This window comes from Conger conger, chromosome 1, assembly GCF_963514075.1.
Source record: "Conger conger chromosome 1, fConCon1.1, whole genome shotgun sequence".
Lineage (NCBI taxonomy): Eukaryota > Metazoa > Chordata > Actinopteri > Anguilliformes > Congridae > Conger > Conger conger.
The window spans coordinates 25,618,584-25,640,490 of record NC_083760.1 but is presented as its reverse complement, the minus strand read 5'-3'; the positions used below and the strand labels follow the sequence as shown (position 1 = coordinate 25,640,490).

At 39.1% G+C, this 21,907-nt stretch overlaps 1 protein-coding gene across 1 annotated transcript; it reads left to right on the top strand.

The window, feature by feature from the left end:
* The first annotated feature begins 5,184 nt into the window (after positions 1 to 5,184).
* Positions 5,185 to 21,361, top strand: snx6 (sorting nexin 6). The gene is made up of 14 exons (XM_061252834.1): positions 5,185 to 5,314; positions 5,451 to 5,501; positions 7,274 to 7,378; positions 7,885 to 7,995; positions 11,154 to 11,275; positions 11,464 to 11,587; positions 12,519 to 12,614; positions 13,273 to 13,378; positions 14,563 to 14,638; positions 15,511 to 15,550; positions 15,822 to 15,908; positions 18,052 to 18,211; positions 19,917 to 20,002; positions 20,471 to 21,361. Exons 1-14 carry the CDS (start codon positions 5,309 to 5,311, stop codon positions 20,522 to 20,524), a joined length of 1,224 nt encoding a protein of 407 aa, XP_061108818.1. The 5' UTR covers positions 5,185 to 5,308; the 3' UTR covers positions 20,525 to 21,361.
* Positions 21,362 to 21,907: the final 546 nt, after the last annotated feature.

Here is a 21,907-nt window from a genome sequence, read left to right as displayed (position 1 = left end):
ACCCAGCAGTAGGACCAGTATCTACTCCTTTGTGTGGGAAGGAACAGGAGGAGCACTGCCAGAGCCCTACAAAATGACCTCCAGCAGGCTACAAAACTGTCAGAAACAGACTCCATGAGGGTGGCATGAGGGCCCGATGTCCTCTAGTGGGACCTGTGCTCACAGCCCAGCACCGTTCAGCTCAATTGGCATTCACGAGAGACCACCAGAATTGGAAGGTCCGCCATTGGTTCCCTGTTCTCTTCACAGATGAGAGCAGGTTCACATTGAGCACATATGACAGGCGTGAAAGAGTCTGGAGATGCCATGGTGAACGTTATGCTGCCTGTAACATCATCCAGCATGACTGGTTTGGTGGTGGCTCAGTGATGGTCTGGGGAGGCATATCCTTGGAGGATCGCACAGACCTCCATGTCATAGCCAACGGTACCCTAACTGCTGTTAGGTACTGGGATGAAATCCTCAGACCGATTGTCAGACCTTACGCTGGTGCAGTGGGCCCTGGGTTCCTCCTGGTGCAGGACAATGCCTAGCCTCATGTGGCCAGAGTGTGTAGGCAGTTCCTGGATGAGGAAGGCATTGATGCCTTTGACTGGCCCTCACATTCCCCTGACCTAAATCCGATTGAGCACCTATGGGATGTTATGGATCGTGCATCCGACACCGCCAAGTACCGCCACAGACTCTCCAGGAGCTCACTGATGCCCTGATCCAGATATGGGATTCAGGATCTGCCAAATCATCAGGAGCATGGCCAGACATTGTCGGGAGTGTGTAGAGGCATGCGGGGGCCATACACACTATTGAGTCACATTATGAGCTGCCGTGATGAAATTCACACAGGTTGGATCAGCCTGTGATTTAATTTTTTTGCTTTGATTTTCGGTGTGATTTTTAATCCAGCCCTCAATGGGTTGATGATTTTGGTTTCCTTTGACCGTTGTTACGTCATTTTGTTCTCAACAAATTATACAACATACATCAGTAAAGATTTTCAAGTTGAATAAATCGTTCATCAAGATCTGATGTGTCCCTTAAGTGTTCCCTTAATTTTGAGCAGTGTATGTTAGTGACTTTTTAACTGACATCCTGTAAGGCATTCTTACAGTTCTGGTTTTGAATTTTCCAACCAGAAGTTCTGGGTGAGGCACTGCACTTGTGCAACGCACTCAACCAAATCAGCTTCAGTAAATATTAACTGTGTAAATGAAAACCCTAAAATGGCAAGTGTCAAGTATCAATTGTCATATCAATTCCTCAAATTTACAGTATCTCCATCTCTGGATCTAGCTGATGGCTTTCAACTCAATATGTAGTTGGGGCGCCATCTAGTGCAAATGAACGGTACTGTCTTGAGGCAGGGAAAATTTGGCTTAGGTTGAAACCTGAAACCTGCCAAATTATTTTAGAAAGGGGTCTCAGGAGTACTTTGTTATGGAGGGGGATCCAATAGGCACACTAATGTTTGAAAATGAATGACATTCATTCTTTGCCCCCAGCCAATTTTCAAATAATTTGGAACCAATTTAATCCACATTGATACCAGAGGTGGTAACCACAAGTGAAATCTTGCTTTCCTGGTAGCAATGAAAAATTGAATGTCACTATTATTTTCATCAAATGTCAAAAATACTCATTACAGGCTGAATTTGTAGGCAAGATTTAGTTTAATATGTCAAAAGTCTTACTGCTTGTTAATGTTAGGTTTTGTGTTTTCAGTGTATTGTATTCTATGTTGTTAGCGTTTCCGTGTTTTTGTTACCTCTGTGCACACCGTAGCCACCCTGTCAGTTCATCTCACTTCATTTATTCATTTCACCTGTGTTTCACTTCCTGATTGTTTCCCCACCTGATTCCCATTCCCTCTCGTTACCTGTTTTAATTAAACCCTTTTTGTTCAGTTCTCTGACAGATTGTTATGTGTTTATGCCATATTCCCCAGCTGTTTCTGATTGATACCTGTTATGACCTGTTTTGTCCCCAACCTCCGAGTTTAGTTTATTCCATTTATCTGATTCTGACCCTTAGTTTATTGTTTCTGTTTTTCAACTTTTGTTTCTGGATCTGATTAGCCCGTTTGTTTTCGACCCATCATCTGTGACCACAACTATTCTTTGGATTACCATTGATATTTCTGCTTGCTGGAGATATGACCTATTGCCTGGACTATCTATTACGAACTGCCTTATCCCTGCTGTATCTGTTTGCTGGCTTCTGACCTTTGCTTGTTCGACCTGCATCGATAAAATAAAGACTTTGTTAACCAAAGAACTAACGTCGTGGTCTCGCTTTTGGATCCCCTGTTCGGAGTGCCTGATAGTTAAAGGCATTGGTTCAGAGCAGTTCCACAGAGACTGATTTGTCTTAATATAACATGAGGTCATGCTCATGCTCATCAATCTCCTATGTCCACTGTTTGTCAAATGTATTAAGTAAAGACACGTGATATGTGCAGAATTTGCTCTGTGGTGCTTGAGAACAGTCAGATGGCAATGTGATTCAGTATATGATACTGCCTGGTGTCCTATCTGTGTGGAAGCCTGGGATTTTCACACATTTGGAAGGGAATGTTGCGAAAAACAAAAAACATCAGTTCTGCAGGCAGAAACGTGTTCTTTATGAGAGAGGTCAGGGCCAGATTGATCAAAGCAGACAGGAAGGTGACAGTAACGAAAATAACCACATTACAACAGTGGTATGCAGAAGAGCATCTCTGAACACACAACACGTCAACTGGCAGCCTATAAAAATACCTAAGAAAAGTGCTCAGTGAGTGTATACATATATGATTTCTGGACAAATTTGATATGTGTAGCATTTTATGATTGTGGTCTGAATACATGAAATTGGACATGGATCAGATTTGTACAAATCCACTTTGAACTCCAGTTGAAGAGTGGTGTGTTTTTTGGTTCTGTTGGATATCTGATTGTCAGATGAGATAGAGTGATGAGGATGGAAATGAGGTGAAATGTAATTATTGTATTAAATAAGAGAATTGCAAATTTCATGGCTGCATATAAAAAATTAAATTACCAACGGCTTAAATAGTCTTGTTTGAACTTGGGATATTTTTACTCTATTATCTGACCCCTTAACCATTGTACAAACCAAACATAATAAATCAATAATATTACCAACAGCTTACATGAAAAACAAGTTCAGTGTTAAATCAAAAGCTTGGTTAATCCTATTTAATTCAGTTAAGTTTGAGCAGAATAGTATACACAGTGGTGTAGGTCTCTGGGATAGGTTTTGGAAATACTGATGTACAATTCTCTCACCTGGCAGAGTACAGTAGTACAGCTAAAATAAATTAAGTCATACATTACTTGCTCTTGGAACATTTAGTTTCCCATGAGGCTTCAATCATCTTGAAGGAGTTGTGCATGATGCAAAATTGCAGTCACATGCATTTATGATTGTTTTGTCTCAACAATTTTACCTTTTACCGTTATTGGCATTTTGTCAGATACTCTTATCCAGAGTGATGTACAGTTGATTTAACTAAGCAGGGTTAAGGGCCTTGCTCAAGGGCCCAATGGCTGCGCGGATCTTATTGTGGCTACACCGGGATTAGAACCACAAACCTTGCGTGTCCCAGTCATTCACCTCAACCAGCTACAGGCCGCCCCTCAAACCAATACCCTCTCAATACCTGAAAGCAACCAATTGTGATAGTACTGTTGTGGTAGAAGGAGGGTCTCAAACTCCTGCAAACAGTACTTGAGATTCTGTGTTTTCCTTTTGTCTACATCAGATTAGAACAATTAAGCCAGGTCAATTAAATGGAACAATTGAATTGGATTTGACGTCTAGAAATAGAATTAAATCACATCCCTGTGGAGAGAAGTCTTTAAAGGCTAAATGGCAATAGTTCCTGACTCTCACCCTACCCAATAACTCCAAAGCAGGCATGCAGTCTTTTAAAGCACTTGACCAAAATATATCTTGGGTCACCATACCAGCATATTTTCTCAAATCATTGTATAGCTATTTGACCACAAATAAAAGCCAGTTATCATAGTCTCTCACATAGAAAATGACCTCAGAATAAATACCTGCATATAATGCAATTCATCTTCTTGACAAAATATCAAATCATTCACAGGACTATTGGCATTATTATTCTTCATGGTGTACTTCCACTGATAGATGTTTCACTGCCTTATTGGATCAACCATAGTAGGCACTAGATAGAAGATTTAAGAAACAGAGCAGACTTCACGTTGTAGATCTCCAGGTACTTCACTATAATCTAACAGACATTAACCCTGAAATCCATACCTCATGTCTGTATACATTGAAAATATTGGTGCATTCTTGTTGAAGACCTATCATGAAAAAGAAATCAAGTGAATTCAGCATGCATATACAAACTCGGTATTTAAAAAAAAAAAAAAAAAAATATCTAAGGCAGTTTTGTTATCATTAGCTTACAACAAAATGTGAAGACCATCTCTTACAATGTTTTGAATGTTTCTATTAAGAAATATAATTTTTATGTAATGTTAGCGCCCTACAAAATAAACAATCACAAATGCCAACTAGCACCATTAACCAGATTTGCCTATACCAGCAACCAAACCAACTTGCATGTAAGCCAGAAATGTAGCGAATAGTTGAATGAATGCGTAATTGGTTAAAGGGTTGCTGGAGGGTTTTATCTGACAGGGTATCATCTTCCTCATCACACAATAGTTATAGTTAATACTCTAGTACTCATGTGTGGGATATGCCGTCGTCTGGTCCAAGGTTTGAACAATTTAGCTAGACCGAAAAAAATGTGATTGCTCAATATTTACACAATTTAGCCAGAGGACCACAGAAATTAAAAGGCCAATGCCTGACGACACTCACATCTTCTCGAATAGAAAACGTGATTAGCATTTCCAGTCGTGGAAATAAAATAATTAATAGAAAATTGTGCATAATAAATAACTGAAGAAGCTTGCAAAACGGGAACATCTTGTTCAGTTCTCCCACATGAGATAAAAGCTCCATAACTATTGTTTAGACAAATAGCACATGTGAAAATCACACGAATCTCTCGGCTGATCTGTCTTTAGTATTTTCTTATTTAAATATTCTATGTTTTTTTAATGTCTTTTTCTTTAGGCTTAAAAAGGTCTTCCGCAGGTAAGGCTTTATCGATAATTGCTAAGTATTTCTGTGTAATATCTCCGGTTCCATCTTGAGAACTCTCTTTGTGCGTGTCGTGCGTCTGCGGGCTGCGGCTCCACCCTCTGAGATCCCTGCGCCTCACGTCACGAGGCTCCGTCAGTGCCACAACTCCTTTCCTGCAGCCATGATGGTAGGTGTTATCCACAAATACTCATCAGATTTATCCTTTTTTGAGACCATCAGGCATTATTTCACATATAAGATTTGGTCGACATCAAAAGCTTATATTAACGTGTGATTGTCGGTTATGTTTTTCTTTTTAATAGCAAGAAGGGTTGGACGATGGTCCCGATTTCCTATCGGAAGAGGACAGAGGAGTAAGTTTTTTTTTCTATTTGTTTCTCTGTAGCCTGTTCGTATGGTATGGAAACTGCTTCAATTTCCGTTCTGTATTATGATTAATATGTTATTTTCACACAGCAAGTATCCAAGTATCTAAAGCCGTTGAATCCTAGCTGGCTAAATATTCGTATTGATGACTAGCCAGACCTGGCTAACTAGCTAGCTATATTAGCTATTCAGCTTGTCAGTCAGTTGACTTGTAACTGGAATCAACATAGGCTACCTATATATTTTATTATATTCCTGGCGCCTGCATCTGATTGTATTGCAACTATTATTTTTTCTCTTGCGTCGGCCAGCCCGGTTATTACTAAATGACTGAAGAAAGCTGTTAGCTGAGTATTTTCCCCATATGTTTTAAAGTTAAGGGCCCTGTCATTGGGTCCAGTACCCGTCACTCTAGCTGGCTAATGTTACTTACTGCGCTAATCCAATTTATGTATTTTTGCTTTTACTACTTTGGCTAAACGAAAACGAGTGCCTTGACTGGCCTACGGAATTGAACTCAACGTTAGATTGATAGTTCTGCTAAATGTATCTAGGGCGCTATCAACTTCAGAGTCAAAGCGCTTTGATCAGTAAACAACACTGCCATTCGTTGCCGGCGAGATGGAGTCCTTACACAAATAATTTATGGCATATTTTGAGGAAAATATTTATAGTGTGCGCAAGTGATTTCCTGTCGTTGTGCATTATTAATTTCCAAATTAGACAATCGTTTTATTGTTGTGTTGTACTGACAATACTGACAAACATCAGTTCGGACTGTGTAGAAGATTTTTCGTTTTATATCATAGCTAGGTAGATTTTCTTAGCAGCTTGTGTGGCCAAATTTGCTTGACTGGATAAACGGAAAAACAATAACCTTTAGGCAGTACCTCTCTGCTGTTTGACAAAGCAACGATCTGTTGAAAGATTAAAAGCCCATTGTGTTTTCAATTCCTCTCTTTTTCCTCCATTCCTGAACTACCGTACACCATTTAATATTGGGATGTAACTTGATATTTTCATTCTGTCTGTTTAGGCTGTAGGAATGTATGTACACAACTGAGGTTTTAGAATGCTTTTGAATGACCATGATTGTCAATATCTCATTCCTAGATGTCTGAATAGTCCAGCCAACATTTATATTTGGTTACTTGGCTATAGAACACTATACCAAAAGAATGTGCCTGTCCCAATTTGTATTTCCAAATTTGTATGTCCCAAAGCAGTGGAAAATGAATACACATTAAATTATTTTGACCATGAGCTCACTACTATGTGTGTTGTATCATGATTCCTATGCTTTATACGAAACAAGATAACCTAAGTTGCCATACCTGCTGCTGTCCTCTGCAAATGAGAAATAAAATAATCTCAGAACCCAAAACTTAATTTTAAGTTAAAATTTTGAGTCAATATATTGTAAGTTGCTCTGGATAAGAATGTCTGTTGTAATGTAATGTAATGAAAACACTTGTATTAGACTCTAGAATGTATCACTTGATGCGTGACTTGGTTTTCCGATTTGTTTAGGTATTTGGCAAATAGTCCTATCCATCAAGGGAAGATGCATGAAGCACATATTACAGTGTTGAACCTGACAACCATAGTGGCATGTTTCAGCTGATTTTTATCATGATTGCTGTAGTTGTTTTTATTATCACTTATAAATCCTTAGGACACCTAAGAATCACTTTTCTTGATTAGGTATGCCTCACTTGTATTTGTTACGTCTTAACCTGGAATGACTAATGTTCCTCAGCCTAGGGCCGTCAATGTGGACTTGCAGACTGATGCTACACTACAAGTGGACATTTCGGATGCTCTGAGCGAGCGGGACAAGGTCAAATTCACTGTTCACACCAAGGTCAGCCTCCTCCTTTTTCCTGCGAGTTATGCTCTAGCTGAACTGTAGTTTTCTGTGATAACATAATCATTTCTGAAGTGCATCGCCATGTGTTGCTGTGTACTACGACAATGCATACAGACAATAGTGAAAATACATACATTCTGTATTTGAGGGTTTGAGGGCGGCCTGTAGCGTAGTGGTAAGGTACGTGACTGGGACCCGCAAGGTCGGTGGTTTGATCCCCGGTGTAGCCACAATAAGATCCGCACAGCCATTGGGCCCTTGAGCAATGCCCTTAACCGTGCATTGCTCCAGGGGAGGATTGTCTTGAGATGGTCTCTGTCTCCAAGATAATGGCTCTCCTTCAATGCCATCATAGTCACCTTCCCTGCATTTTGTGGTCTCATCCCAGGTGTCATTGGTTGCTGGAGATTCTCCACTTCATCACTATTCTGAAGGGAGTACTTCCTCCGTAAGCATCGGTGGGCCCTAACCTGTATCCTCTGTTCTTTCTCCCTCCCCAGAGCACGCTGCCAAACTTTAAGCAGAATGAGTTCTCAGTAGTGCGACAGCATGAGGAGTTCATCTGGCTCCACGATTCCTTTGTGGAAAATGAGGACTATGCTGGGTATATTGTAAGTATGCATGGTGCAGCAGTATAACAATGCCTCTCCACAGGTCTGTTGGCTTTATCAATATAGGACAGTGTGTTGGTGGAGAGGTAGAACACACAAGACAGCCATGTGTTTGAATCCTGTTTGATGCTTTATCCACTTGCAAGATATTTCTTAATATTCCTCTCATAAAAAAAAAACAATCATATAAACTGAATTAATCGTCCTGATCATATTCTTGGATTCATGTACCTTTATTTCAGACAATGTTCTAACTCTGCATACATTTGATATTTTATCTTGTAATTCATATCAGTATTTACTGAAGCAAAATTAAACAGTGCAGAATGTTTAAAGTGCCATTGTTGGTGACTGAGTAAGTTAATTTATGGATAAATAAACTGAGCAACTGTATACATTGACCCCCTATACACACACGCACACACACACACACACACAAAACAAAAAGGTTTTAGTTGACCTCTACATGAATGAAAGGTAAACTAGTTCTGTCCAAAGTCTGTTTACCTGTATCATATGCATTTCATGGGATGCAAATATAAGGAAGTTGGCGAACAAAAGATCTATGCAATGCATTTCAGTTCCATAAGGAACAAAGCTCAATACCGGTTTTATTCTCACCAAACAAGTCATGGAATGACTCGCCTGTCAGTGAAAGGTTCTTCTCTCTCCAGGTGGCATTGTCTCTGGTGTTCAGTCCAACCATATCCCATATGTACCGGGTCTGCTTCCACCGTTTCTTCATGCAGCTGATGACAATGGCAGCTGTATTGCTATAAAAAGGCTATATCACTTCACGAAAGCTCTCAACAGTGAATGAAGTGTTTTCTCTTTACTGTTTAAGCCTCACATTTGTTTGATGAACGAGACTTTGCTAATGCTTGAGACCTCAGTTATCCATTTGGACTGATTACTCATGCTTCCAAGTTCCAAACAGTGAAGCCCATTGTATCACGCAATCTCTGTGGTAGTCTGAAACGCATGCCGGCGACAGTGGTGCAAAGACACAGTAATAGATTACCTTGCTAGTGAAGGTTTACAAAAGAGTTTACAAATGATTTATAGGTATTCTTTTGTGATGACGCATTCTAGATGCTTTTTAATGTACTATTTTTTTGGTGCACCTTATACCTGTTTTCAAATTAGTCCTTCATGGGACATAAATGAAACATTTTGTCTAAGGCAGCACGATTTTATATGGGTGGCATGGGTTTATATTCATGAAACCATTTTTTCTCATTAGCCAAAGTAGCTTGGTTCAGCATAAACAATGCATTTGACAGGGAGTGCCAACAGCTTTGAACAAGGGACATGAGTTATGGGCCCTGATAAGAACTTCAGCCTTGAAGTTAATGGAAAGAATCTGATTTCTCTAATGAATGAGGAGGGCAAGCAATAATTTGCCTGTCTGAGATTTTATCTGGATCAGTTCCAGTTGCGTCTGGGCGTTTCCTCCCAGAATATCAGATACTGTATTCCTTCTATGCTACACGCTTCTGCATCTTGTGTCCATGCCTAATCTGTGCTATGTTAATGCTACCCCACGTTTGTTTTTTTTTAAAATTTAAATTTCCTCACAAGTTAAATGTTCACCATGCACATGGTTGATTTCATCATTAGTGGCCTGACCAATTATTGTGTCCCCCCCTCTTAGCAGAGGTGGAGTTGTTGGATGTAATTGATCCTGATGCACCTAATTACACTGTCAGTGTTATTACAGTGTTAACTTCAGCCTGACATGGGGGAGGGAGGTATGCAGAGTGCACCAAAGCACAGTTCTGCTTGGTAGTCATGCTCTAATGGCTTACAGTTAACTGATGTAGTTTTCACGTGGTGTTCTACAGTCAGTAATTTAATCAACCAATCAGCTCCTGCATTTAATCATTTCATCAGACAATTATTGTGATTGTTTTTAGTTTAGCTCCCTTCTGAATGGGATTGTTACAGAGGGTCATGCTAAACTCAGTATAAAAAAAAGGTGTCGCAACATATTTTGTATCATTTAAATTGTATTTTCAATCATCTTGTTTTATAAATATTAAGATGATTTTTTTCTTTCAATCAGGAAGAATGTGCAATCACTATTTAAATATAGAGCACTTCCTGATACTGTATGGACATGATTTTCAGCATCAACCACTCAGCACAGTTAGGGTCAATGGCATTTCCTGCCATCGTCTACACTGCATCAGCCCGGATGTTAATCATATGTTGGGCTCACGCTAGATTATGCACTGTGCCCAGGCTTGTGTTCCGGCCTGGTCCCAGATCAGTCACCAGTCTGAAAATATTGCTTGATGTGCTGAATGCTGTCCTCAGGTCAGCAGGGTTGAAGGGAGTGGCGCTAAGTGTATCTGTGAGGTCAGCCTGTTCTCTCCTACTTACACAAACTAGATTAGCCCGTATTTGATTCCTGTATCTGCTTATGGTTGTTGTACTGTACAGCAGCAGTTTGGATCAAATTGAGCACAAATTGAATTTGTGCGAGTGCGCTCTTTTTTTTTTTTAATGTAACCTTATGATCTATGTCTGTCTTAAGATCTATGTCAGTCTGTTGTACTATATGTGGTTTTTGTGCAATGCCCAGAAGCATTTTTAATGTAGCCTGTCAAGGCAAGAGATGCACTTACAGTAATCACACGGAAAGTGATTCAGATATAAGCCATTTTGTCATTTCTTTAAATTTCAGTATTCATCAGTTGTTTGCAGCCAAGCATAATTTAGCTGGACAGCTTTTAAATATTTTTGAATGACATATTGTCTTCACATCAAAGGCCACAAGTATAATTATAGATTTGGAATTGGATAGAGTCGTGATATTTGAATAGTAAAAGTAGCAGTACATTTTATAGGGAATGTGTTTCCAGAGCTGCCCTTATAGTTCTCATGTATGTAATTACATGTATAAATACGATTAAAGTTAATGTTGGATTAAAGGCTTTTCACATTTGATCATATACCCAGTGTAGTCTGTTAGGCAAAGTGTGATAAATCTAAAATGGGCTTCTTCAGTGTACAGGTTTCTTTGGGGAGGGGAGGGTATGTGGGTGGGTTTCTGACAAATACAGAGCTCCTGGACCAGAGAGGAGTATCAGAAATGGTGTAATCAATGCTTCCTGTGAATGACTGTGTTTACATGCCGTTTCTCTGGTTTTCAGATTCCCCCTGCACCACCCAGACCCGATTTTGATGCTTCAAGGGAGAAACTACAGAAGCTGGGAGAAGGGGAGGGCTCTATGACAAAGGAAGAATTCACCAAAATGAAACAAGAACTAGAGGCGTGAGTGACCGCCGGCACCCTCTTTATGAACTCCATATTTAGTCATTCCTGACTTGGACTCAACCTGTTGTCAAGCCTACCTTCAAACTGGAATTTAGCCCTGACATCAACACAAGATATATAGCCATCAACCCATTCACCCATTATCTCTCTTTCTCCCTCTTTATCTCTCTCTCTCTCTCTCTCAGTGAATACCTGGCCATCTTCAAGAAAACTGTGGCAATGCATGAAGTATTTCTGTGTCGTGTGGCAGCTCACCCTGTCCTCAGGAAGGACTTGAATTTTCACGTGTTCTTGGAGTACAACCAAGATGTAAGTGCACCTTTACAAGACCAATTAATGTGGCTGGGTTTTGTGGTGGTCACGGCTGTTGTTCTCTTTTAGAGAGTTGGAAAGTGTTTCTGTTTGCTGGCATCTATCATTTGTCCGAATCAAAGCTGCTCATGTTTCACGTAACTACCCAAGTGTCTCTTCAGTGTATCTATTTCAATGGACAACTATTGTCTGTTCCTAATGTTTACTGGTTCTCATGCTACTTTCAATACCAAGGGTTATATTTCCTGGATAAAAAAAAAAAAAAGTTGCAGTCGCTGTCCCAACACACAGTGCAACAATTATAACTATTAAACTAATTTGGTGCAGGAAACTTTTTTCTTCCTGATAAGCACCACGTTTATTTCTCAGTTTTAAATGCGTAGAGGAAAGGGAAAATGCATAGTGTATAATGTTACCATTGCAGCTTTTAAGAGTGCCGTTACTTTGCTTGTATAGAAAGCAAAAACAAGTATTGGAGTTGTTACACCTTGTGGGCATTGACTTGAAAACTAAAATTATATTTTGGTGGAAGGGCTGTAAACTTGTTGACTTGTTTTATATTGCATTTTACGATGTTTAATTGGAATAATATCTTTGCCCATGGAAAAAACATGTAGGAAACAACCAAATATTGTGTTCCTTCACTGTCTGACTAACTGTTCAAACAAGTACAGCAGTGACATTCCGGCACTAGAAGCACTAATGCTGTTCTTCAGCAGAGGAGTAACAGCTATTGTGAACACAACCTGTTCAATTCTTGTATTTATTGTCACTATCAGTGTTTTTTTAAAATATGCTATACTCGAAATAATAATTCTGTACTGTTCCTGTCTCTTTCGTTACAAGCTTTCTTTTCCGTTCATCTGAGCGAACCTACCATCACAGATTCCACTCTAAGGTGTTTTTGCCTAAATCTTGTCATTGGCAGTTGAGCGTGCGGGGTAAAAACAAGAAAGAGAAGCTTGAGGACTTCTTCAAGAATGTGGTGAAGTCTGCAGACGGCGTGCTGGTGGCAGGAGTAAAGGTGAAGGGGCAGGGAGAGAGCGGAGGGAAGGAAAGGGGGAGGGGGGGTCGGCTTCGACTTCCCAGTAAGGAGGAAAGCCTCTCCCGTGATTCTGTCATGTGACAGTTCAGCATTCTGCACTCTGAGGGGAAACCACATCTACAAGTTAAATTACACCTTCATTTAATAACAGTTATGCTTTTCCTTTCTTCCAATTAATATTAATGTGCTCACATTGTTACTGACGCTCTGACCTGGATCAAATTTTGTGGGTTTCAAATACTTTTCTGTGCTTGATTGAGCTCGCTTGCGATTCAGTATTGCAAAATATTTATTAATAATTTGATATGCTCTGTATTGAAAAGCATTTGAATCAAAAACAATTGCATAATTGACCCCGGTCTGCTGCCACTGTTTTCCGGATTTGATACCAGACTCATCTATGAATTGGAACAGTGCCTTAACTGGACGGACCACCCAGCAGCCTCCTTACATCTTCATTTTAGAATAGCTTATTATGGAATCTGAGGGGGAGACAAAATAATTATGTTTGTTTTTGAAAATGTAATAATGAAATCGTTGGCAATTTTAGAAAGTAGGATTATACATCTTTATTATAATACTGGTGCTGCACTCCCTTTTGTAAACTTGTTTGTTTTCACCTCTTTATGATTTTCAGGATGTAGATGATTTCTTTGAACACGAGAAGACATTCCTATTAGAATACCATAACCGTGTAAAAGATGCATCTGCCAAATCTGATAGAATGATCAGGTCTCACAAAAGTAAGTCCCATTTTTACCTCAGTGCTGCCCCTGACTTCATGCCTTTCTGACACACAGCATCAGAAATGATTTTTAATGTTTTTCATTCTGTTAAAATGACAACCTACAACTCTTGTATAATGGTGTGATTGGTTTACAAACCAAACAACAAAACTGTGATTAATATACGTAGTTGCATTCATTTAACATGGAAATATATAGTATCATGTTTTACTGTGTGGAAAGAAGTTCTTCCTGTGTCAATATGTCTTGTCTGTGCTGTGCATTTTATGTCTGTTTTTTTTTTTTTCGCTTTGCCTTATTTTGCTGGCAAATGATGAAATGGGTGAGTTGGTTTTTCGTTGGTCAGTAGGGTTATGTTTTGAGGCCGTCAGGAAATGAGCTCCCCCCAGCTCTTTGAGGATGGCTATTAACTAAAAGAGCCATACCCTTTGGGAGGGGCTGGCCTTCAAGGGAGTTTGTCATGTGCTGCAATGAAACTGATAAACCGGCACACGTCTTTCTGCGTTGCATTGTTGAATTTATTGCACCACTGTTGTTTTAGGGAAACATTGTGGGAATAAATTAAGCACTGCAATGTAGAGAGATGTGTGTCTTCCTCCAAACTCTTGCCAAATTCAGAACTGAAGTCAGGAGTTCAGTGAGGTCTCAACTTTGCCTGCTAACTTGCCTGAATACTGTAATTTATATGTGTTGTCCCTCAAGAACTTTAATCCACAAAATTATAATCTGTTTCCACCACAGTAAAACATGGTACTGTGTATTGCAACAAAACGTGCTGCAGATCTTTTTTTTTTTTTTTTTTTTTTTTTTTTTTTTTTTTTACTCTGCTCTGTCAGTTGTTATACATATTTTGCATTATACTAAAGGGAAAATAAATGTGTGTGTGTGTGTGTTTACAATGTAAATACACATAAATAGGATGTAGGTAAATGCATAAAAGTATCGATTTTGTTGAGCAATCATTGCATTAATAATGGCTCTTTTCAGATTCTAATGTAAAACTCTGGTTCCTGTTGGTTATATTTGTAAATATGAAATGAACAGACAATTAAAGGTTTACTTGTATGCCTCAAGCACATGGGAATTGGGTATGGCAATATTTGCATGCAAGTTGCCACTGAGGAAAGGGCTTGACTTGACTCTTCTGTATCCCAGGATCTGATGTCTCCTTTCCTTTTTAGGTGCTGCAGATGATGTCAATAGAATTGCATCCACTCTGTACACGTTAGGGACGCAGGACTCGACCGATGTCTGCAAGTACGTGACCACTGGGTTCTGTGTGTCCTTTATTTGGGTCTTTAGCGACACCAACCACTGCCTCCTTTGTCTGTGGAGGGGATCAGGCAGCACAGTATGACAGAGGCCTTTTTTCACTTACGAACCACTATCACACATGGGTGACCAAGATAGATTAGCCACTGGCCCTTTTGAAGCAAGATTTAATTCCACTAAATCGCCTCAGTGCAGCTTATTGAAGAAACCGATGTTTGCTCTTTGGTGATGAAAAGAATACGGATAGTGATGAATAGTATTGATATGGCACCATGTTCATGCTATGAATTTTTATTAACAGCTGATATGTGACATTGTGCCAGGATAGATAACTTTAGGTAATAACTACTCATAGCTTAAGTATGACTGTTTTTACACTGTATCCTTAAAGACAGACTATGCAGGATTTTTGGCCTTGTTGCAGCCCTTTGTTTACAAGCAAAGGAAGTCTCCTCCTCTATTCTCAACCCCGCCCACCACCCAGGACAAGAATTGCCCCATGTGAGGCGATCAGGAAGACATTGAAGATACATTTTGCAACCTGCAGTGTTCATTTTGGATGGTAAAAGTAATTGGGTAGTGTTATAGTGATCTTTACACTATGGGCCCTATCTTTGTAGTACTAAGGCAAAGTCTAAAGTGTAGCACGCAAGTCCATTCTACATCCTGCGTAGTATGCCTTTAATTTGCCTTTAACTTGTATTAAGATTAAGTCATTTTCAATGATAAAAGCTTTCTTCCTGGTCCAGTGGAAAGATAGCCACCATTAAGTCTTAACGATGCGGAGCTGATCACATTGGTCTGTCAGACCCACTGTGAAATGTACTCTCACAAACTAATGTCTCTGTCTCTTACAGATTTTTCTTGAAAGTATCTGAACTTTTTGAAAAAACACGGGTAAATAACTCTTCCCAGCTTTATTCTTTGCATGAAAATTACATATGCCGAAATGAATGTTATTTGGAATGCATTTTAGCCACCTGAGCTTTATTCCATTAACTGGCTGCATCAAAGTGACCAAACAGGCCTGAATTCAGTAGTTGGGTTCACCACTGAATTGTGTTTTATGTTGAAGAAATTGATATTAATGAGGAGAGGTACTGTACTGTACTGTACCTTGAATTGTTCTCCCTTGTACATTAACTTTTTTTTTTTTATTCCTGTACAGAAAATTGAGGCGCGTGTGGCTGCAGACGAAGACCTGAAACTTGCTGACTTGTTGAAGTATTACCTCAGGGAGTCTCAAGCAGCAAAGGTGAATGCCCGAACAATATTTTGGCAATAGGACATATAAAATATTATTTTAATGCACAGATACTTAAAGACAAGCTGAAAGTTAGAGCAGCACCAGTGATATGACGTATACATGAGTGAAACCGATCTGATTTGAGGAGGGCAGCAAATGGTCCTTATGGCACTGTGTAAAAAGGATATTGATTGGAAGGGAACTTCTAAATTCTAAATTCAAATATTTGGATACATGTTGGCCTGTTTTTGTTTCACAAGACAAAGGCACCAAGTTTTTCTATAGTACCTCATGATCTTAAAGTTGCACCAAGATGATGCAGGTTGCTGCTGGCTGGATTTAACAATTGTCTACAAATATCACCTTGTTAGAGGTGTTAGAAGCAGAAGGAAACTTATTTTTTTAGAAGTATTCAATAACTGAGCTTGTGTACCTCCTGCAATATTCATGTTTTGTCTCATTTGACTAAACTAGATTAAAATCAAGAATATTTTTAACAATATCATAGATATTCTGATAAAGCTCCCACACTTCCGCCCTTCCACCGTTTTTCCACCCTGGTTTTTAAAAGATTCAGCTATCTTGTGACTATTTTTGGAGACAAAAACTGTGGTTTGGTATTTTCTTTCATTCTTTTCTTTTATGACTGTCCATGTCTGTATCATTCTTTGTTTGAGGTAGTTGACCCGCTTCTTTAGACAAACAAATGTATTTGATAATTGGTATATTTTGGTGATAGTTAAATTTACATGGTGAATAAGCAAGGTGTTTTAACAGGTGAAGCACTTGTATTCGGCATTCAGAGTGCCGGGCGTTAAAACGTGGATGTTGGTTGTTAAAACTACTGGATTCAGAAATTCAATGTACTTCACCTGGGTCTTTTCCATTCAGTGCCTTGAGTGTTAAAATGGCAAATTATCATGTGCCTATTTGGAACGGTTGGTGGCCATGGTCATTTTCTGTACATTCCTATTTCGATGCAGCAGCTTTGTGTTATGAGCAACCAAAACTGGTCTTAAATCATGTGCAGTTTCATTGCTATTTTAACAGCATAATATTAGGCTAGTGATGCCCCTATACAGCCCCTGTAGTGATGCTACAGCGCAACAGTACACCCTCCTGTCTATTACACAAGCAGACACAAATAAACATGCATAAAATGTCAAGATTCCAATGTGAAACTTTATTGAGTCGTAGACTATTTTTGGTTGAATGGGTGTGCATGGAGACTTTGTTGATGAGGAAGTGTATCTGATGAGAAAGGGGCTGCATGTATGCTGCTGTAAAATTAGGCATCTGGAACAAATCATCTGCAACTGAATGTCACTGATTGTGCATTCCAACTTTGAACCTTTTTTGCACTCTGTCCTTTGCCCTTGGAATGTCATGATCTAATCTCCAATGCTTCAAATGCTTCATAGTCCTCTGTTCTGGTATTTGCCTTTTCTGTGTAGGCTACAGGTAACCTGTGATAATGAGTAATGATAATCATTACTCATTTCCTTGAGTTCACCAGACTTCTGCAGAGCAGACATTGACATCTCCATTGTGTTTTTGGATCCACTGGATCCATCGAATCCACATCTCCAATGTGCCCATAGTAGGTGACATTAGCTCAGGATGTAAGAGCAGTCGTGTGGCAGTGAGAGGGATGCCAGTTCATGTCCCCGAGCAAGTCACCTAACCCCCAATTGCTCCTGACGAGCTGGTTGATGCCTTGCATGGCAGCCAATCACTGTAGGTGTGTGTGTGTGTGTGTGTGAGATTGAGAAGCATCAGTTGTACAGCGCTTTGGATAAAGGCGCTATATAAATGCGGACCATTTACCATTGTTGGTTGATGTTTGTCATTTTATGTTTTGGTTTTGGAAAGAGCAACACTGCAACAATGAAAACTCATCAGGGTCATCCACTTCTTTTTTTTATTGCTCTTATTCACAAGGTGTAGCCATCTGGGTCTTTATTTCAGAGTAACTCCCCTCGATACTGTCCCCTTACTATCATATAGGCCCATTTCTTTCAAGATATGATATGCATAGAAATTGCATGACTAGTAATGACTTTAATATTTAAAAATCTGATTTAATTCTCTGTACTCCTAATATTGCTCATTGAGCATGGTGGTGATGGTGGTGTTGTACATGTTTTTGCAGGATCTCTTGTACAGAAGAGGGAGGGCACTAGTTGATTATGAAAATGCAAACAAAGCGCTGGATAAAGCCAGAGCCAAGAACAAGGACGTCCTTCAAGCAGAAACAAGCCAGCAGGTCTGCTGTCAGAAGTTTGAGAAAATTTCTGAATCAGCGAAGCAAGGTACTTTCTTTAATTTCTGCAATTCTAGTTATATTTTCCATATTTGGTGATCTACATGGTCCGAGGTCTCACTTCACCTTCATCATGGATGTTTTCATGAAATGACTAACATTTTCTGCGGAGCTTCATGCCAGCACATTTCACTACTTCTAACTGCATAGAGATTCCGCAAGTGTGATCACATGACACATGCTGCATTTGACTAACAGCAGTCCCTGACAAGAAAATCCTCTCCTCCTCTAACTGACTGCTAGCCAACAGTGAACCTTGAGATTGAAATGTATGCCTGGTTTTCCTACTATAGGAATTAAAATGAAAATGGCTGTTTCATAAGTGATTTAATTCTATGACTTCAGTTCCTCCCAATAGTTTGAAGTGTTTTGGCCCTGTTTCCAATGCCTCATCTCACTGAGTGCATATGCTAACCTCTAGTGTCAATGGGAAAATATAAGGGTTTTATCATATCATTGATCACTGGGATTGGAATTCATGTCTTCTTCACACTTTGACACTTGTGCTTCTTTTAATGCCAGCTGGCTAGATCGTGACGTCTCGTTTTAAGATTTTCATTAAAATTAAACATTTTATCTTTGAAGCTTGCAATGAGCCAAAGGCTATGTAAATGTTTTGATCAATGAACAACGGAAATGTCAGAATAAAAGAGTAATTATTCTGTTGTGGTTCAAGAACATCACCCGTTTAAAAAATCTGGATTTATATTGTTAAATCTTACTGCATCTTAGCTCTTTTTTCCCCTGAATAAAACACCTACGTTATCATGGGGAGCCTCTTGCACCAACTTATGGTAAATGATAAATGGCTGCCATTTATATAACGCCTTTATCCAATGCGCTGTACAATTAATGCTTCTCATACACACACTCGCACTCCAACGGCGATTGGCTGCCATGCAAGGCGCCGACCAGCTCGTCGGGAGCATTTAACTTGTCTCCCCAAATTTTCAACTGTTCTTTCTTGCTGGATAAGTGACTTTGCCAAGTCAATAAATTATGATAATAATAATTGAAGAAAGACTGATATTTTAATGATAAAACTGGCTCATTAATTTATCAGACAAGCTTCTATCTGCCAAATTAATGGATTATGCAGTATGAAAAATACAAAATTGTGTCATTGTTTTCTCTTTCATCTGTCAGAGGTTCAAAGCAGATGAGTGACAGGATAACTCATTCTGCATTGTCTAGAGTCTTTATCCAGAACTGGGTGGAATGGTGTGATGGCATTTTGGATTTCTTTAGCTTGACATGGTGTATACGGCCATTTATGTTTCCCTTGCCTCAAGCTCCCATAGTTCATTGCAAACTCATTGTCTACTATTTCTGTTAGAAGTCCTTGATGGGGAGTGTACTAATTGCAGGACCAACAACTACTTTAAAATGCTCCACTTTATAACATACAAAACAACTAATGCTATATTTCATACAAATTGCCTCAACAATAACCATAAGAAACAACAAACCAATAAAAGTACTTTGTCTTTTATTTATTAATTTGTTTTGCACAGGGCAACACATAGTAGCTTACTTTCTGTGCAATTGGATATTTAAATGAGTCATTTGGATGATAGGGGCTCTGGGTCATTGAAATATTGGAGCTCTGTATCCCTAGGTGATATATGGCAAGGCAAGCCGATGCAACATATTCTTTTTAAATGGCCCTACAATCTTGTCCCATCTCTCTTTAGAACTCATAGATTTTAAGACGAGACGGGTAGCTGCTTTCCGAAAGAACCTGGTGGAACTGGCAGAACTGGAACTCAAACACGCCAAGGTAATTTTCAGCCGCAAGTGTCAGACCGAAAACAACAGACATTACATTGAAAAATCTTAAATGAACAAACATTGCTATATATTTTTACGTGGTAGTTTTATAAGGAGGGTGAAATAATAAACACAGTCATAATGGTCATTGTTTGTGATCATTGTAATTAATGGAAAATGCACACATTCTAGTCTCCTTAATAATGAACAGGAATGTTAGATAATTTTGATTAGGTTATGTGTAATCATTGTACTTCTGGGTACAAAGGCCAGACACACATTTGACTGGTAGTCTGTGTACTTAAACAACTTCTAGGGGCCACTTCTATTAAAGGTAATTCATCATATATGATAAAAACAAAATGTACTAAGGGATACTATATGGATTTAATATTTTTGTTTAAGAAGCAAGATTTTTCTATTGTATTTATATTAGATGATTGACCAGCAAACCTACCCATTTTGTTTTTGTATCCAGGGTAATCTACAGCTGTTGCAAAGCTGTCTCGGGGTCCTCAAAGGAGACACATAGGCCCCGGGCTGGTGGTCCACTGTAAAGGGCTTCCCGCCTCGCCCAGGTTCAGTCTCATTTTGGTTTCTGGGAAGGTGAAGATGAGAGCCTTTCTGGGGTCTGTTTGTCCGCAGGATGTCCTCAGCTGCCAGCGCCACTGATGCCGAATCCCTCCACCGCCCCCTAAAAGCAAGGAAGCCCACCGTGGAATGTCTCCAAAGTCCACACAGCACAAAAAGAAACCCTATATCTTCATTTAATCACGTCAAATTAAATCATTAACAATCATCTTTTTCCATGCAAGCCGCGCTGTAAATATTACTGTCATTCTGTCCACAATTTTCTTTTTGCTTGGTGTAACCGTTGAGGTCAATAGTTTCAGTAATCCTCTATGTGATGCTGCTCAATACTGTTGTTCCAGTTGAGCTGATTGTTACTATTATTAAAATGTATTGTCACTAAAAGCCTTGTATATGTTGTATTAGTTTTTACTATACCGCTAAAAAACATCTTAATCTGATTTTTTTTTTTTTTTATAAGTCGGTAATTTCATACATTCTGAAGTACGACTTATGTGATCTTTTTCATTCCAGACACAAGAAATGCTTCAGTATGTTTGCCTTAAAATGTAGACTAATCCTGTTAAGTATTGTTAAAACATAGTTAACCCTCCCCCCCCCCCCCCCCAAAAAAAAAGAAAACTTTTTTAAAGTGCACTGTATATGATTTTTATTGCCACACTGTGTGACCAAAGCTTCCATTAATCCAAATGGAGGATTGCAGCGACAGCAGTAATAATGGAAATTATGACAAGAATGATTATGAAAATAATAATAAACTATACTGTTTAACTTGGAATGACCCTGAACAGATTTTATTTACTATCGAGAAAGAAAAGGCTTCCCTTGGGATCATCTGTGACCCTTAATCTCATCTATCTTCCATTTCTTGTATCATTTTGCACATACTATATCCCCCCCCCCCCCAGCCATGACATATAGAACAAGGAAACAAAACTTCACACCTGCTTTGCATCATGTACCTGCCTAATCATATTTGTTTTTTTCCCCCCCATGAGTCAAATAAAATTTATTTTCTTGGCTGCTGAAGGTTGAATAAAGTAAAACTGGCTGGCCTTAATTCTATTGTGTATTTCTACAGAGATGGGCCAGTCATTGTTTTAAATACGCTGATTAGCAATATTCTTCATCCTGGAGGATTATAGACTGTTAATATTCATTGCTTCAAACCATATAAACCCATTGTAATTCATATATAGTGAGCTCCATAAGGGACAACGTTCACATGTGCTTAAAGTGCAGATTTTCTACTTTTGAGTATTGGTTTCACCATTTCTGTAGTCAGGTACGTTTAATCGCAGGTATAAGTTTTTTCAGTAACTTG

Coding starts and splice junctions, on each gene's coding strand:
- snx6 (XM_061252834.1), top strand. Junction 12,615..13,272: donor TGCTGGTGGCAGGAGTAAAG/GTGAAGGGGCAG, acceptor TATGATTTTCAG/GATGTAGATGATTTCTTTGA. Junction 15,909..18,051: donor GGGAGTCTCAAGCAGCAAAG/GTGAATGCCCGA, acceptor ATGTTTTTGCAG/GATCTCTTGTACAGAAGAGG.